Source organism: Culex quinquefasciatus, chromosome 2, assembly GCF_015732765.1.
Source record: "Culex quinquefasciatus strain JHB chromosome 2, VPISU_Cqui_1.0_pri_paternal, whole genome shotgun sequence".
NCBI lineage: Eukaryota > Metazoa > Arthropoda > Insecta > Diptera > Culicidae > Culex > Culex quinquefasciatus.
Window position 1 is genome coordinate 221,556,654 of NC_051862.1, and position 19,870 is coordinate 221,576,523.

The 19,870-nt window shown below is 35.5% G+C and overlaps 1 protein-coding gene across 1 annotated transcript in view; it reads left to right on the plus strand.

The window, feature by feature from the left end:
* LOC6036339 overlaps nt 1-19,870 on the plus strand; it is a 36,514-nt gene that overhangs the window by 14,190 nt on the left and 2,454 nt on the right. Inside the window, exons 2-3 of the mRNA XM_038255268.1 lie at nt 12,347-12,427; nt 13,396-13,494. Coding sequence (XP_038111196.1) covers nt 12,347-12,427; nt 13,396-13,494 — 180 coding nt within the window. The remainder of the gene's footprint in view (nt 1-12,346; nt 12,428-13,395; nt 13,495-19,870) is intronic.

Below are 19,870 nucleotides of genomic sequence, written 5' to 3' on the forward strand. Positions count from 1 at the left end.
ACAGTGGCCTGTATAGCAGAAGTTTTTACACGAATTCGGCAAAAAAAAAAATGAATAAAAAAAAAGATATGTAAGTTATAAGTAGAACGACTGAAAAGAGAACATACGAAACTAAGAGAAATTTTTTAAAACTGAAAATGATTGAGCAAATCGAATTATTAGAATGCTTTACTATCAATTTGAGATTTACAGTTTGAATATAAAACATAAAATAAAACTAGAGATCAACAAAAGCAAATTGGTCGAATCATAGAAAAATATAATGGGTCACAAAGATAGAATAAGATCAAAACAATTAACACAATATGATCTGAATATCAATCAAATAATAAAAAAGGAAAGAAAGCAGGTATAGTGTAATTGCACGTGTATTATTGATCAAATACAATAATGCAATGCAATTATAAAAAAGAACAATAAAAAATAACTGAAAATGGAAAAGAGCAGAATAAATCTAATAAAAAAACATCGAAGACGAATACTTTTGAGACGATAAAAAGAAGAAAAGAGGTTGAGAATTGTATGATTTGGTAAAAAGAAATTATATGGTAAAAAAGCAAGCTTGCAGGATGAGTTTGGAAATAATCAACTCAATACACAAATTAGCAAACCGTTTGACATTATTATTTGATGTTGGTCTACTGTAAAAAATAGAGTTTTGCTTAACAAGAAACGAAAATTTGATTCATTTGACAGATATCTACAGTGATCTAAAACATAGCTATGAGACTTCGAAAAAGCATGTTTACTTTTATTTAAATACTGGAAAAAAATAAATTTAAATTACATTTTATTTGTGAAGCGTCATATCAAAATATTAAAAATTCAGTAGAAAACAAAGCCAGAAAACAGAAAAAAAGAGTAGAGAAGGGGGATAATGTAGAGAATAAGACCAAGATAATAATTCATGCAAAAAAAGAACTTAAATGAATAAATTAATTTATGGAAAGTAAGACGAAGAAATGAATTAAGACCGTTTCAAATGTTAAAGTCGAAAATCGATTGTGCTTGGTTTGCTGAAAAGCAACGACGACGCACATAAAGCGAGAGCACCATCGTGTGCCAAGAAATTGGTCAGCAACGTGTACACACGCTGTATGAGTGTGAGTGCTTCGTCTAGGTTGGGTCTGCTGCGCAACGTAAAGCTTTGCTAAATAAAAGAGAGAGAAATTAGAGAGAGAGATAACGAACGAATGCGACGATGGCTGAAAAGCTTTCGAACGTCGTGTCAGAATCGCGCGGCGCGGGAGAAATGAAATGAAAGAGTCGTAAGTGTGAGTGCGCTCTTTGCATGATCGTGGAAAGTGGCTTTTGTCGGGAAGGTCTTCAGTCTTGTTTGCAAAGTTGTAGCGAACGGTCGTTTGACGACATTTTTTAAGTTTTGGCCGTGAGTTTACCACACTATCGACTCAGAATCAAATTCTGAGCAAATGTCTGTGCGTGTGTATGTCTTTAAGTCCGTGCGCCGAAAAATATGCACTCGATTATATCCGGACTGGCTGAACCGATTTGGACCGTTCTGGTCTCATTCGATCCGTGTTGGGGTCCCACAAGACCCTAGTTAATATTATGAGCACTCTAGGTCAACGGGAAGTGGGGCAAATCGGGACACAAAGTTTGAAGGTTCAAAACCGTCAAAAATCTTAAAAAGGCTATAACTTAGGCAAAATTCAATCAATTTTTAAAATTCAAAATGCATCTGAAAGGGCTTAAAAAATGCAACAAAATGCAGGGAGAAGCATCCCAATTGAATAAATCTAAAGGGAGTTATTGGCATTTTAGTGAAAAAATAGCATAACTGAGAACGATTTGGGTAAGGCAGTTTAATATATTAAATAGACACTTTTACTTTTAGTGAATTTTTTTATTGTAAATTTTTGCTTGGAGGACCCCTTAGATCCCATTTTCTTATGATAATTTTATCATATTCGGGTTCCTGAGACAATTTTACAATAAAAACATGCATTAAAAATGTTTGTTTGATCCATTTGAGCCCTTTAAAAATAGAAAGTTAAAAAAATATTTAGAAGCTGCTTTTTTCTAGTGTCATCTAGTATCCTTGGAAACGAACTTGATTTTCAATAAATTTGAATCGAAGTTTTTTTTTTAACTTTAATTTTTTAAAGGGCTCAAATGGATCAAAATAAACATTTTTATGCATGTTTCTATTGTGAAAATTGTCTCAGGAACACGAATATGATAAAATTATCACCAGAAAATGGGATCTAAGGGGTCCCCCGAGCAAAAATCTACAATAAAAAAATTTACTAAAAGTAAAAGTTAATATGTTAAACTGCCTTACCCAAAACGTTCTCAGCCTCAGATGGTCCCCTACAAGCTGCAGGTCGAACCGAGTTGATATCTGGATGGAACACTTTTTTATTTGAGTTTGAAAATTATGCTATTTTTTCACTAAAATGCCAATAACTCCCTTTAGATTTATTCAATTGGGATGCATCTCCCTGCATTTTGTTGCATTTTTTATGCCCTTTAAGATGCATTTTGAATTTTGAAAACAAATTGAATTTTGCCTAAGTTATAACCTTTTTAAGATTTTTGACGGTTTTGAACCTTCAAACTTTGTGTCCCGATTTGCCCCACTTCCCGTTGACCTAGAGTGCTCATATTTTGGCCAGATGCTAGTTTTATATGTACAAACAACCCCTGAAAATTTCAGGCAGATTGGTGAGATCGATGCGAGATGGGTATGCTTTGCTCGTGGACTCGCTCTTAAGCAATGCATTGCTCAATTTGGGTCAAATTGCCCAATTTGGGTCCTAAAATGAAGCTTAGATTTCTAATATTATTGTTTACAGTGATAAAGCTTATTTTTCTGAGTACAATGACCCTTTGTACAACCACAAAAAGTTTAAAATGGATTTTTAAATCAATTTTGAAAAATTAACCTCGCCGTATTTCTTGACAGAAAAGCTCCTACTTGACAGCTCGTTTCAAGGGGACCATAGTTGATCCATCGAAAAAATGTTGTCTTGTCATTATTATTTTTTTGCATTAAAATGAAAAAAAGTGATCAGAAATGGTTTTTGATCGTGTTTTTTACCGTTGTACATAAAAATTTACATAGGGCTTTAGTACCCAATTGAGGGCAGGTTTTTTTTTCTGTGTTGTTCAGTGGATTTTTTTTTTAAATTTATATTTATTCAAATTTCTTTTCCATGTACATTCATTCAGTTAAAATATTATTGAGTGTCCAATCACAAACGATGACTTTTCACCTCAATTTTAAATACTAGCAACTTTCATTTATTCATGAAATATTGTAGCTTTCGCTATTCAGTGATTTCAAATGTAGGAGGTCCTACATGTACAAAAGGGAAAGGGATACCTAAAACTAACTTATAAACTATATAAAGAGCGGATCAATGCAGCTGAAGACTGCAATGATTTTTGTCGAAATGCATCAATTATCTTATTGGACATAACATCCAAAGTGTCAACTTCGGCTAATTGATGAAGTTCACTGGTGCTGAACCAGGAGGAAGTTTCAGAATCATTTTCAGAATTTTGTTCTGAATCCTCTGAAGTTTTTTCTTCCTGGTTAAGCAACAGCTTGTCCAGATCGGCACAGCATAAAGCATGGCAGGTCTGAAAATTTGTTTATAAATTAACAGTTTATTCTTGAGACAAAGTCTAGAATTCCTGTTTATAAGTGGATACAAACATTTAATATATTTGTTACATTTAACCAGGATACTTTCAATGTGATCCTTGTAAGTAAGGTTTTTGTCAAAACCAAGTCCAAGATATTTCACTTGATCCTCCCACTTTAAATTTACCTCATTCATCTTTATAATGTGATGACTTTTGGTTTAAGAAAATCAGCCCTTGGTTTGTGAGGGAAAATAATAAGTTGAGTTTTGCAGCATTTGGAGTAATTTTCCATTCTTTCAAATAAGAATTGAAAATATCCAAGCTTTTTGTAATCTTCTTGTGATGACACGAAGGCTTCTGCCTTTGGCGGAGATGCTTGTGTCATCAGCAAAAAGTGATTTCTGACATCCTGGGGGCAAATCAGGCAAGTCAGAAGTAAAAATATTGTATAAAATTGGACCCAAAATGCTTCCTTGAGGGACGCCAGCACGTACAGGTAGTTGATCAGATTTGCTATTCTGATAACATACCTGCAGAGTACGATCCGTCAAATAATTTTGAATAATTTTCACGATATAAATCGGAAAATTAAACCTTTTCAATTTCGCAATCAAACCTTTATGCCAAACACTGTCAAATGCTTTTTCTATGTCTAGAAGAGCAGCGCCAGTAGAATAGCCCTCAGATTTGTTGCTTCGAATTAAATTTGAAACTCTCAACAACTGATGAGTAGTTGAATGCCCAAGGCGAAATCCAAACTGCTCATCATCGAAAATTGAATTTTCATTAATGTGCGTCATCATTCTATTAAGAATTATTCTTTCGAATAATTTACTAATAGATGAAAGCAAACTAATGGGCCGATAGCTTGAGGCTTCAGCAGGATTTTTATCCGGTTTCAAAATCGGAATTACATTGTTCAGTGGATTGTAGCACAGTCTAAGGTGGCAGTTACTAAAAAAATTGTTCCAGATTTGATTTTTTTTTAACATCTAAACTGTTGTCGAACAAGATTTCAAATAGAATGTTTAGTTGCAAAATCAATTTTGCAATCGATAACATTGATTTTTTTTGATAAATTGCACAATTTTCAAATTATAGGAAGCTTGGTGATTTTTTTTTTTTAAATGCTCAGATTTTTGCAATTTAAAAAATGCCTTATGAAGGAAACGCACCCCTGAAAAAGTATTTTCGAAAAGTTATGAATTTATTTTGAAATGTTATAATTAAGAATGACTTAAGGCTGGTACATTTTTTTTTAAATGTTTTTGTCTCCCCCCTTCCTTCAAATGTGGCCCGAAAAATCATAGGCAAAAAAAATGTTGGGTGAAATCAGTTAAAATCAATTTTAAATACATTCCCCTGCCCAGGGATGGAATAATCGCAAAAAAAAATCAAATTCGTTTGCGAACTTTCTTCACCCGCGAAAGAGAGAGGAGGCAAATCACGCAAAAGAAAATAGCTCACGAAATTCCCCGAAAAAATCAATCTGCTGATGATTTTTTGTGAATTTCCTTGTCAGCACCATTTAATAATATTTATTTCACTTTGTTTACACAAATTGCCCTTCTACAAAATGTGACAGATCTTTTTTCGACGTTACACTTGCAAGTGTAGTAGTGAATAAGATGTTCCACCGAATAATCAAGATGATGATTTTTTAAGATTCTTTTTACAGATCTCTCGTGCGCGAGAGAGGAGAGTCATGCTCCATTCGGATTTTTTCTCTTGATGAACGTCCAGTGATATTTTTTGATGATGATTATTCCATCGCTGCCCCTGCGTAAAGAATCATTTTTAGCATGTTTGAGTTGATTTAAAAATCTATTGAATTTTTGAAAATTTTAGCTGTTTATTATCGCACAAAGTTTTTTTTTCGCTTAAACTTTTGTTTTCGTCAAATTTTACATTTTTTCGAAAACTTTGCAAAACTACGGAACCAGTGTAAAATGCATTTTAAAACACTTTTTCGATGCAAATTTTGAAACTATGGCTTATTTCATTAATTTTTTTTATTTTTTTTTTGTTTTTGGAATTACTCAGCATTTTGTAAATATTTTTTGTAAAGGTGGCTTTCCTTCATAAAATATTTTTAAATTGCAAAAAACTGAACATTTTGCGAAAAAAAATCATCTGAAAATGTCTTGAAAACTGTGCTCTTTACTTAAAAAATGATCTTTGATCCAAAAATCGTATTTTTTTTATTCAAAAAATCAAAACTTCAGTTGAATATTTTGAATTTTTATGAAATTCCAATGTACAGCGCCGCAAAAATTTTATTTTTCGCAAAAAATAAAATTTTCGTCAATACTTAAATATTATGGAAACTAATGATGGAAAAACAGCTGGACAGGTGTATAATGCATTTTAAAACACTTTTTTCATTAAAATGTTGAAACCATGGCTCGTAATTTCAATCCCTCGACATTGTTCAGAGTAGAGGGACATAAACTTGAAAAATATTTGCAACGGCCTAATAATAATAATGAAAAATCATACCAAAAATAAGAATGCATAGCATAGCATAGCATTGGTGTCTACCCGTAGCTGCTACTTCGTTATTGACCAGGACCCCCAAACATTGCTCCGTGGACCACAGAAGAAAAGTAGGAACCAATCATCACCCCTTCGCAATTTTCAAAGGTCCCTATCGTGCTGATCAATACCGACGCCGGCCACGACCAGTGGTAAGACACGGGGAAGTGGATAGGAATGTTAGCCGATACTTGAGTGATGGGACCGCCAAATCGACTGCGTCTCCGACAAAGTATCACATGAGTTTTGAGGGGTTAGTAAGATGGGTATGAGGTCAGGATTCACTGTGGTAGGTGATGCGACCATGAGCAATTTGTTTATCGGTTGAAATTTTTAAAAATCTTAGGCAGCCGGCTGCGGAAAGATACCTATCTAGGGATTTAAATATAGTATTAATTCGACCGCGATTCTCCAGAAATTCTCCGTCGGCGTGCCTTCCGATCAACGGTGATGTAGGAAGGGCTTCATTCATTAAAATTATTTTATATCATAAGCCTTAAAACATATCCGTCGACGTGCCTTCTGATCTTCGATGATATGGAAAGGACTTAATCCAGCAATACGACTTGCTTGTCTCAAAAAACAAATATCGGATCGTTTCTATCGAAAACTATATAAAGAGAACAAAAATAAAATTCATCGGCCAACGAACGCGCGAACAAAAAATAAATGAAAAAAGAAGAAGAAGAAATCCAATCACCCCATGTACACAAATAGCGACACAAAAGAGACGGAAAAAAACGAAAAAGAAAAAAAAACAGGACTGCGCGTCCACACAGGCACCGCACTACTGATGCCATTATTTAATTATAATGACCAATCACCCCATGCACTCGAACACCGACACAAAAGAGACGGAAAATAACACGAAAAAACAGGACTGAGCGTCCACACAGGCACCGCACTACTGATGCCATTATTTAATTATAATGACCAATCACCCCATGCACTCGAACACCGACACAAAAGAGACGGAAAATAACACGAAAAAACAGGACTGCGCGTCCACACAGGCACCGCACTACTGATGCCATTATTTAATTATAATGACCAATCACCCCATGCACTCGAACACCGACACAAAAGAGACGGAAAATAACACGAAAAAACAGGACTGAGCGTCCACACAGGCACCGCACTACTGATGCCATTATTTAATTATAATGACCAATCACCCCATGCACTCGAACACCGACACAAAAGAGACGGAAAATAACACGAAAAAACAGGACTGAGCGTCCACACAGGCACCGCACTACTGATGCCATTATTTAATTATAATGACCAATCACCCCATGCACTCGAACACCGACACAAAAGAGACGGAAAATAACACGAAAAAACAGGACTGAGCGTCCACACAGGCACCGCACTACTGATGCCATTATTTAATTATAATGACCAATCACCCCATGCACTCGAACACCGACACAAAAGAGACGGAAAATAACACGAAAAAACAGGACTGCGCGTCCACACAGGCACCGCACTACTGATGCCATTATTTAATTATAATGACCAATCACCCCATGCACTCGAACAGCGACACAAAAGAGACGGAAAATAGCACGAAAAAACAGGACTGAGCGTCCACACCGGCACCGCACTACTGATCAATCATACAAAAAATAAGAATGTCTCGAAAAAGAGGATCTCATTTCACTGTTTTTTTTTCATACATGACTTCAATTGGATAATATTATTCGCAGATTCCGCATTTCGTCCGTGAATTTGATAATTAAAGTGTTTACCCAAATAATTTTCTTGCGCGAAACCTTGCAATTAGTTAGTACGTGCTAAAACATAATCTCATTGATATTCACACTTTTTAATCGCAATGAAGTTTAGCTCTGCTCAACCATGCCACGGCCATTGGCGGCGGCGCGCGCTCGTTGGCGGAGGTTTCTACAACATTAGCTTCAATCACAAAACGAACACACACTGTCTGGGGTGGTGTTGACATTTACCACGAGTGTGTGAAACTCGCCAATTTGCATTTCAAGTGCCCTCTCTTTGCGAAGAGATTGCATTGCATGCAAGACGACTATGACGAACGAGAGTGAGAGTTTGAAAATGAATTGTTATTTAGTTTTTGCGCAACTTGTTGGCTTGACGTGGTGTAAATGCATCACTAATAAATCATAAAAGAGGTGGATTGATGTTTGATGAATTTATTTGTTGTAAACATACCTACAAGCTGAAAACATAACCCACTTTCACGAAAAACAACACTTATCGATGTTAGAATCGATGTTGGAAAATAACTACCCGCCGCGGTAATCACCCTGTATTAATCGCCCTAAGCCATAAACACCACAGACTAAGCCGGCCAACTTGGGTCTAATCTTGGCCACATGGCTTGATTTATGGAAATCATCCATCGTTCAGCGTTTGATGAACCGCGAATGGACCCGAAACGTTGTGCAATAGGTCAAAAGTGCCCCCGTCATTAGCGACGATGGTGTCAACTCAGCATAAAACAAAAACTTTTAACAAAATCACGATCGAACAACGTCGTTGGGTTGGCGTAATTAAATTTGATGGGATCTTTTCCTTCAAGGTGTACACAGAATTGTGATCATCATCAAACGAATCTCGGGTCACAAAGCTCCAAAAAGGGCAAGGTTTATTAGCGTGAGGTGACACAGACAAACAGATCGAATATTTGACTTTTGATACGATATTCAAATTTTGAGCTTATTTCAGTTAAAACAATATTAAATTCATATCATGATCCTCAATTGAGCCCAAATGACCGCACGAGTGTCCGACCCCTCGCGGTCATAATAACATTAATATCCGCGCGGCGGCGTCAAACACGGACGGACCCCAAACGGTGACCATGCACCTTAATGGGCTGTGTAATTGGGTGTTTGTGGCGGAGGTTTTTTTTATTGTTATTATTTCGTTCCTTCTTTATTTGTTGCTACCTTTGCCAGCTGACTGACTGCCCACCCCTCAATTAGGCAGTGATTCGTGAAATGGCTAAATTGGGATATGAAAGAGACGCTTTGTTGGCGAAACAATTGTCATAGGTTTATATATAATTTAAATAAAGTGTTCTTGATTTTAATTAAAATTAATTATTGATTATTTTGTTGAGTACAATGACCCTTTGTACAACCGCAAAGGATTAAAAATGGATTTTTAAATCAATTTAAAAAAATAACTTCGTGGCACTTCTTCACTGAAAACGTCCTACTTGGCAGCTCGGTCCAAGGGGACCATAGTTGATCCATCGAAAAAATGTTGTCCTGTCAATTTTTTTTGCATTGGAATGAAAAAAAAAGTGATCAGAAATGGCTTATAATCGTGTATTTAACCGTTGTACATAAAAATCGAGGACTTTAGGACTTTGTTGATCGAGGATTAACAAAATATTATTCAAATTTGCCTCATTCATCTCAAAATTAAAATGTCAACAACTTTGGCATGATTCACCATAAAAACAAACCAAATTTGTGGATGCGATGATAAGTTAGGACCAACCGGATGATGCCCGTATCGAATTCATCACATTCACTTTTTAGGAGGACCACGACCACGTATGGCATTTCAAAATACTTTCGGTTGCATGCAAAAGAAGCCATTTGTCTGTAAACGATTGTTTTACATTTTATTGCACCGTGAATGTCATAACTTTTACTTTTCTTCAAAAGGTGCTAATTGATGCGATGATGATGACGTTAGTTTATGGTTACTCTAACTGTCCCGATGATGAAGGTTTAGATGTTGTTTTGAGACGCTTTCATATCCTGGTCGGAAAGTTGTGGAAAGGATACTTCAGAAAAAGATATCGTAATTAAAAGGACTGTATTTCAAAATTTCTTGAACTTCTTGTTTGACAAAATAAAAAAATCTTATTCTGATATTTTAGGTTTTTAAAATCAAGGTTCTTGAAAGTGTTACTGCTCACAACAACAATTTCACAGTTGTCCCATGTAAAAAAAACAATCGTTTCTTTATTTTTAGTTTTTCGGATCAAAATACTTTTTTTTTCATAGGTTGATGCAAATATTTTTCAAAGTTTGAGCCCCTCGGCTCTGGCCGGGGTCGAGGGGGGTGGTTGTTTTGGAATGCTTTTCAGTTTTTTGCAAACATTAGTTTTCAAAAAATGTAAAATTGACAAAAACAAAAAAAAAATGTGAAAAAAAACGTTTTGCCGAACTGCACATCGAAATTTTGCAAAAATGTTAAAGATTATCGAATAAACATAAACATGCTAAAAGTGATACTAAACGCAAAAGAATGCATTTTGAATTGATTTCAGCTGACAACATTTTCATTGAAATTTTGAAGTTTTTTTTTTTTTTGGAAAATATTGGGGGGTGGGGTAACAAATATTATATTAATATCAAATTTTCAAGAAACTTTCATTTTTACGAAAAAAGAAATTTTTGCGGTCCTGTACATACATTGAAATTTCATGACAATTCAAAATATTTTTCATCTAGCCCAAACATGCTAAATATGATTATCAAAGGAAAAAAATAAATTTTAGATTGTTTTCAGTTGATTTGACTTTTATTTTCATCAACCCTCTACAACCCAACCCCGTCTCTAGACGGGCTTCGATCCAAAAATTCGCCAAAAATCCAATTTTCAACCCTTTTTTGATCTTTCAAAAGCATTGGAAAGAAGAACGCTTTAAATTTTAGGGTTGGAAGTTTGACTTATGTCACATACCACAAGTCAAACATAAATGTTATGTGACTTTCCCAATTTAGGCTGGTACAAATATTTTTAAAAGTTTTGTCACCCCCTTCAAAACTGGCCCGAAAAATCAGGGGGCAAAAAAAATATTTTTACAATAAACTTCAAAATTTCAATGAAAATTCAAGTGCAACCAGCTGAAATCAAATTAAAACACATTCTTCTGCGTTTAAAATCATTTTTAGCATGTTTGGGTTTATTAAAAAATCTAAATTTTTTTTGAAAATTTTCGATGCAAAATCTTTTTTTTTCGATACAATTTTTATTTTTGTCAGATCTTAGATTTTTTGAAAACTAGAGATTGCAAAACAACTGAACTATTGTAAAATGTATTTTAAAACACTTTTTTCATTTAAATGTGAAGACTATGGCTTGTTATTTAAATTTTTATATTTTTTTATTTTTTGCCCCCTTGACCTCGCCGAGGGACAAAAACTTTTTTAAATATTTGCATCGCCCTTATTTAAAAATGAATTATTTTTAGGGGTCATCGTTGGCTTTCCTATATTTTAAGTAAAAAGAAGTAAGGATTTTATACAATTTAAATGATAATGGTGCCATACTATAACAGAAAAACTAGCAAGAAAGTTAAAGGGAAAAATAAAAAATAAAAAATCGAAAAAAATTGTCAGTACAGGGTTAAAATTTTGAAGTTTTTTGAAAAAATATGTTTTTGCCCCCTGATTTTTCGGACCAATTTTGAAGAAGGGGAGGGGGGGAAGGGATGGTCATAAACATTGATAAATATTTGCCACGGCCTAAGTATACCAGTTTTTTTTTCTTGAGGTGGACACCCTGCACCAAGGCCACGTTTTGAACCCAAAAGATGCCTACTTTGATGGAAAATTGCCATCGGCCTATTTTAATCCAAATGTCTAGCTGCTTTAAAAAAAGGGCGGTAATCAGATGATACATCCCAGAGTTTTTTTTTTTCAAAGTCCTATAAACAAAATTTTATTTTTTGCTTTTTGGGTGTTTTTAGAACCGCATTGAGTCAAGGAGATATCACACTACCGCAAACAAACAAACAAACAAACTCGCACTTTTTCGTGTTTGACAGTTGGCCAAACTCGCAGACCTGTTTGCGGCAAGCTCACCAACAAGCCAAAATGTATATGCAGGCTGTCGTTTGTACAAACAAATCCAGGCAAACTGGCAAACTGTCAAAAGTGCGAGTTTGTTTCTTTGTTTGCCGTAGTGTAATAGCTCCTTCAGGGGCACTTAAAAACACCCAAAAAGCAAAAATTAAAATTTTGTTTATAGGACCTTTTTTAAAAAAAAAAAACTCCAGATATTGAAGTGATGACACCACTTAATTCAAAATTGTCCGGATATTTTTTACATTTTGAATTAAAACTGTTGTATTATGAATACTCGATCTTCGGAAATTTTATTGATTTATTTTGTCTTGCGACAAGATTCGACCACGAAAAAAAAATGTTTAAATATTTCTTTTTAAATTCTAAATTTGTTCTCCTTTTTTCAGATGCCAACGCGTTCATCGTACCTGAGGAGCTGCCTTCCATCCTTTCTCTAGTCTACTCCAACATCCCGCCAATCAAAAAAGGTAACATTTAAACAAATATATTTTTGTCAACACATAGAAACAAAAAAAAATGAAAGTGGACCGGTTTGATTTCTGCAAGTCACCAGAGTGCGAGAAATGATCAATGCAATTTAAATTACAAATTGATCCAAAACCCGCGAATCGTCAAACGTTCAGTCGTCACCGCATAAGTAAATTATTTCAAAAAATCGCCGACGCCGTTGGCCTGATTCGCAATTAATCGCTCATAATTGTTTTCTTCTTTTTTCTGTGATCGACGCCGCTCATCTAATCTAATTGCGTTCAATATTTGGTGAAGCTCAGGCGCGAAACAAACGATCACTTTTAAGGCTCTATTTTTTCTGCTTGGTATTTGGCCAATGCAGACTTTAGTGCGCGAGTAATATTTTCATTCGTGATCTAATTGAACCATTTAAAGAGAGTAAGCGTGTGTGCGGTAATAATTCAAGAGCAGTGGCGAAATTACGAAATCTCGAGTCGAGTTGAGCAATTTGTAATTTGCCACTGACTGAGGAAGGCTAATTGAACTGTACTTACTTGGCCATGCCCAGCTGCGTTAGAAAATGTTTCACAAACGCATCGGTGAACCGGTTTGTCCGGCGACTGGCCACCGGATCGGATTTCCGCATTTCTCCAACGGGTTTGGCGCCCTGCCTAATAGACGACGATGATGTCACACGATGATGATGATTGGGTCTCTTCAGGTTGTTGTTGCAGCCCAAGTTGGACGGACACAGGGCAATTATCTCATCGTTATCGGTGGTGCGTTTCTTCCGTCCGTGATGCATACTACTGGGGGGTGGGGAACCGGCCGACTTCGCGACTGCACACGCAGAAGATTCGAACGAAATCGAAAGTGTGATTCATCCGTGCTGCCTTGTTTGGGAAGTCGGAATGACCCACTCTGCAGGTCCATTTCTTGTGTATTTTTAACTTAGTCTATCTTTTTCTTCTCCTCTTACGAACAGGAACGGACTCGCGGCTCGGGTTTGGCTTCCGGCTGGGTGACCATGCCGACTTCCAGGTGCAGTTCGAAATTGGCCCACAGCAGAGAACGAGACCAATAGGTGAGTGGGAAAGTGATGATGAGGTGTGGGGAGGGAATCTGAAATTAAAACGTTCTTCAAAAATTAATGTTTTTGTTTGTCGGAACACTCACAAGCACGGAACACTTTTGTTTTAGTATGTCAATAGGATGGAAAATACAACTTTTCTTGCGACACTTCTATTTGTTAAACGGCCCCGTTTTAGGTCCTTGCTATTTTACTAGTAAAAGAAGTTGATGAAATGATATTTATCTTAAAAAAAAAAAAACAAAAAAGTGAACACAAGAAAAAATGCATTTCAAAAATTTACTGCGATTATCGATTTTCTTGCTACTTCACAAATTCCAAAATAAAAAAAAGGCAAAAACGTAGTTGTTGACCCTTTATTTGATGGTTTTGGCCTTTTCAACACGCTCGGGTAGTCATTTTCATCCTTTTTGCCTTTCTTACTAAAAAAAGGTATAGGTTTTACTTTATGGCTGGACGTCTTTTTCATCGTCGAAAATAAGACGTAACAGCATGAATATTAATCGGAAAAATCGCCAAAAAATCACACTGCATTGATTTTCGACGCTCTATCGATTCATCTTGACAGAACTCGTCTATCTCCAACCCTTGAATTTTGAGAAAATAAATCGAGTGATGTTCGTATGTGGTAAAATTTTGCCAAATTTTGTGTCGCGCCGTTCTCAGCTCCCCTGAATCCGATTTTGATTCTTCTGAATGCAGATGAAAGCTAGTGTGCTGAACCTGGGCGAGTTGCCGCTCAAATTTCGAAATATCCATCCGTTTTCGGATGTGGACAGACTTTTCAACAAAATACACAGTTTTCAAATGAAAATATGGTCAAAATTTTTCATTTTCATATCTTTTATTTATCTCAAAAATTGCATTTTTCGAGCTCTACAACCTCCCAAATTTTCATCCAGATTCATAATATGGTTCTGGAGTTAGAGCCGTTTGATTAACCTACCATAAGAAAAAAATCCCAAAAAAAAGGTAAAAGCCCACCTGGTGACCTTCGCCAACATTTTTCGTTTCTAATTTTATCTGAAATTTCTTCCTACATTCATAGTACAGACCATGAGTGAGCATCTGAAACAAATTTGACATCGATCGGCAATCCCGAACAACTTTTAGAACGATTTACTTTTTGCCTTTCTTACTAAAGAAAGGTATCGAGAAATTAAAAGTGAGAGTGTGTGCAACATGGAGTTAAACTTTCTGTGAAGTTGCTGTGAAGATTACCATGGTACTTTGAAAAGTTTAACTCCATGTTGCACGCACACTCTCTCACTTTTAATTTCTCGATAGGTTTTACTTTAAGGCTGGACGTCATTTCCATCTTCGTAAATATGTCGATTCAGCATGAATTTTAATCCTAAAAATCGTTGACGCACATATGTGTTGGTTCGACTTATACTCGTTTGTAGTAGCTTGTCTACCGATGTTTCCTTCAACATGTAAGATATCGTAGCTTTTCGGTTTCTCTTGCTCTGTCCGTTTTTGCATAACTGTCTAATGTTTATGCAAAAACTTTTTTGACATAGGACATTCATCCGGGTACAAACAATTTGTTTCCCGTGTGCTTCTTAAATCGCCTTTAAGTAGGCTTCATTTGTCGTGTCGTTTTATTTAACAGAGTTCATTGGATTCCAATAGGAGCTTTCGAAGCTTTTAAGCTTTATATCGTTTTCAAAGTTTCCAATGGCTACCTACCTAAGGTATTGCGATTGAGTGTGTAGTGGTGCGGTTGTAAAAATAGAGTTATCTAAGCCCGCGCTCACGCACACTTGCACACCATTTGTTTTGCTGGTCGGTACAAAATTCAACCTCAATCTTTTTCGTGTACGTATACGCAATACATGCGCACGTAGATAATTCTATATCTATCTCTGATGGCCTATCTACAATCACTTAGCTTAGAATAGTTAAGTAAAGTAAAACTTAGAAAATGTACACAAATTACGGCCGTCATCCACAATCAACTTAGAAAATTTGCTGGGCTGATATACGTTGCTATGCAGTTGTTTGTTTACCTTTGATATGGAAACGTCAACTTACCGTAGATTTTGAAATTTTCCAAACCAAACGTCAAGTTTCTAATTTTATTCCTTTTCATTGTAGAAGATCAGATTCATTTCCATTGATTCAAACTCCTAAGCTAAGTGAAATTTTCTAAGTTAAGTGATTGTAGATAGGCCATGACTCTCTCACTTTTGTAGATGCTGAATGGCAAGCTTCCCACTGTGCGGTTTACTCGGTTTTGCTTTGCGCCTGCTTTGTTCGCTTTTTGGGCTCGTACCAAAACTAGAAAACCAAAACCGCGGTGTGTGTCGTCACTTGCGCATTCGAAGCTATATTCTATTGGTGAAAATTTCGTTTTCAATTTCTTTTAGAAAACATATCATTAATAATACCTTGCTTTCATCATAAGATTTTTTGTATCAAGTCGATGTTGTGAATTGAAAGAAGTTATATTCTTAAGTAAGAAAGGCTCTATCTCACCCCTGGTGGGATTAAATCGGGTTTTTTCTTAAAAATCTTCAATTTTTTGTTGGAATTGAACAAATTAAACTCTTCCGGTTGCAAAAGATCAAGATTTATCTATATTTATAAATGTCCGAAGGGGGTCCAATGGTGTAATTTTACCAGAATTCTGTTGGGGTATTGGATAGTGAGGCTATACAAAAATGGTCAATACAACTTTTTAACTGACACAGATATTTTTAAAATACGCTGTATCTTAAACCCATTTTCGCCCAAACGTTTTTCTACATAACTCGTAACTGATTTGACCTAAGAAAATTAAAACTTATTTGTTTAGAGAAAAAATATAAAGATAAATAAATTTCAAATGAAGAGAAGAAAAATCAATAGAAATTAAAAACATAAAAACAGTTCACAATACTTAAACAAAATACAAATATTTAATAAAGTAAAAAAGAAAAAAAAAACTCAAGTTCAAGTTCTGCGACCCCATTTTAGTCAAAGCCTTTTAAATAAAAAAAATGCATTTTTTAAATATTTCAGCCCGGCCATTTTGGCCGCCATCTTGGCTTTCAAAATTCTAAATCATTTAAGAGTAGTTTATGGGTCATACAATAGCTCGACAATCAAAAATTGGACACCGAAAAAAAATTTTTTTTTCGTGATTCGGCTATCCCAAGATTCGATTCTCCGAAGTAAAATTTTCCCGAGGCCTTCGGATAATCGAGTCTGGCATGTATTAGAACCTGAAATTAAAAAAAAAAACAAACTTTTTGATTTTTTTTTTATGTTTTGAACATCTTGAGTAAGGGAAAGTTGGGGCAAGACGACCATATGGGGCAAGAGGAACAATCGCTCATACGGCCGTAATTTTTACAATTTTGATTATTTCCAGTATGAGGAATTGTTGCTAGCAATGCAATTAGCTGATTCTACTACCACATAGCTGCCAAAACGACGTAAACGCCACGAGGCATAATATTTAATGAAGTTTTTTTTTCAAAACCTTTGTTTACTTATAATATTTGGAAAGTACAAAATAAGGCTTAGGGTTCGTTTTAAGGCTCATTTTATCAAAATAATATTTTTCCCAGATCAGTAGTGTCCCTACCAATGACATGCACCTATTACAAAGTATGATTTACCTTTTGGTTATTTTTGTTGAGAGCTTTTAAAAAATCTTGCTCATGTGGGGCAAGTGTACCATATGGATTTTTAGTATGGAAAAATTACGAATTGCTGCAGCAACATATTTTATTGGGAAATAAATACATGAAAGTACTTAAAAACTGATAAATAATTGTTAAAAAAATGTCCATAAAAAATATAGTGATATTATGAAAATTTACTATGTATTATCTAAGTAATATTTTTTTCATAAAAACGATAAATTTTTTAGTAAAATATTATTATTTATTCTAAAAATGGAAGAAACCTTTCAAATACATTCTAATCTGATGTATCTAAGTGACAACAGTTCAATTGTTGGCAATTTAATATGTTTTTTCATGCATTGTTATCCTTGCCCCAACGGGTTGTTCGTCTTGCCCCACTAGTTGAGTAGAACGTACAAAAAATCAAAAAATTTAAAATCAATTTTTTTAATTAAAAAACTGGATTTTTTAAAAATTTGTTCTAACAAAGTCTTAGTCAAGACCTAGAAAAAGATGATTATAATAAAATCCGACAGATTGTTCAACTTTTTAATGGGTTATAACGAGCATTTCCTTAGCTTGTTACACTTGCCCCACTTTCCCCTATTTCAATCTTATCTTATCTTATCAGACCCTAGCGCAGCCAATCTTTCGAAGGGATCCTGGAGAGTGCCTTAGGTTAGATGACGCCTAGCACTCTTCTTGTCATTTATTAACATTTGTAGTGCGCCATTGCATCGGAATGCATTGAAACATCACAAGCGTTAAAGCGGCCAGGCCTACTGCGTAAAGCCGTATCGCAGAGATGGCTCGTAATTGGGTTGAGTTTGAGCACTGAGTGTTCGAACAACAACACATTTCTGAATCGACAGGGGAGAAAGAAGCGTGGGGACACACCACCATACGCTCCGAGATTTTGGTTGTATTCGTTGGGAGCACCATGCTAAGAAGGTCTGGTACTCCGGGACCCTCTGGGATGGGACATTGTATTTCCACGAATGCCCTGGACACTATTTGCCGTGGTTATAGCGCCACAACTCGCTCTCTGTAACAGTATTCCTAATTACAGTCCAAGCTTACCAAGTCGTCATGGCCTAGTGGTTAGCATTTTTGCTTACCAACCCAAAGGACGGGGCTCGAACCCCGCCTCGAGCGACTTTGATTTTTCGTTCATATTCATCATTTCAAATTCTGTGTACTTAACTTTCTCGTTGTGAGCAGATGGGAATCGAACCCAGAACCATTCGCTTACAAAGCGAACACCGTAACCAGTCAGCCACGGCCGCTCCTCTTGCCCCACTTTCCCCTATTTCAAATGTTTAAATTACAAGACTTTTTGTATATTTTTTGTTTTTTTTTACATTTCTTTGTATTTTAGAACTTTTATATTTTTTGGATTTTTTAAAATTAAGTTGATTTTTTTTGTGCTTTTTTTTTTAACCGTATGATGTTTTTGATGTTTTGATTTTGTTAAATTTTTTAAATTAGGTAATTCTCAACAATTTCGCATTTTCTGCGCTTTTTAAATTTCCATTTTTTGATTTGGATGAAATTTTTACCATGCATTCCTTTTGTCAAAAGAAGTCATTTTGCATCATTAAGCAGGTATTGAACTATGACAAAAAACAAACTCGCACTTTTTGACAGTTTGGCAGTTCTTTTTCGTATTTTTAATACGTAAAATTTTCTTTTTAAGACTTTGAAAAGTGGACAATCAGTTTTTTTTTCATGAAATTATTTTTATTTGCTCCTTTTCGGTGCTAGGACCTAGTTAGGACCAAGTCGGCTTTTGTAATTACATTTTACTAAAAGCTAAGAGCAGGGTTGTTAAAATATCAAAGTATCAGCTCTCAGCAACTACAATTATCTCGCCTGAATATTCATGCCTCAAATACAACAGCTCTTCTCTCTTCATTGAAACTCTCAGCGCCGAACATAGCCGAACACGTTTTCGTGTTTACCCACTCGCGATTGACATTTTCCTTTTCTCTCTCATTCCCGCTTCCACGATCATGCTACCACAACAGCGTTTAACCACAAAAGCCGCCACAAAACCAATTTCGCAAACGCAGTTTAACAGGACGTCATGCGTGGTCGGCTCCTAATCGCCATCTCGCGTTCTCTCATTGCAGTTTTCGGAGAGATTGAGAGACTCAGCGGTGAGAGCGCATAGTCGAGGAAAAGGGGAGGAGTGATAGACAGAGAATGACATCGCTGGGAATCACGAGACACAAGAAGAGATCTCACAAGCTACAGTGACGGCCGCTATACTCTCGGATATTTTTGGTGCAGAGATAATCTATTGATAGCTTTTTTATCACTCATTTGCAACACTGGCTAAGAGTAATTACAGAGGATCTTGTGTGTAAATGTTAATGGGAGGGGAGCCGATTACCCGCGGCCTACTGGACAGTCAGTTTCCGAGATACAGCCTCACATTCTTATTCTTATCGATGAAAATGAGTTTTTTTAAGTGTCACCTAATTAGCCTGTAATTTTCAACTGACGATATCTCGGAAATTATTGGTCCGATTTTCAATGTAAGAAAGTTGAAACTTTTGCGAAATTGACCTTTTTATTGAATATTTTCAAAAAGTCAAAATCAAAGTTAACTTTTTAAAAAGTGTTGTATATTTTTATTAAAACGATAAGAAAACTTTGAAAAAAATTTCAATTTTAACATTAAAAATGTGACCAATAGTTTCCGAGATATCGTCAGTTTAAAATTGCCTTGAGAAAATTTTAGGAAATTG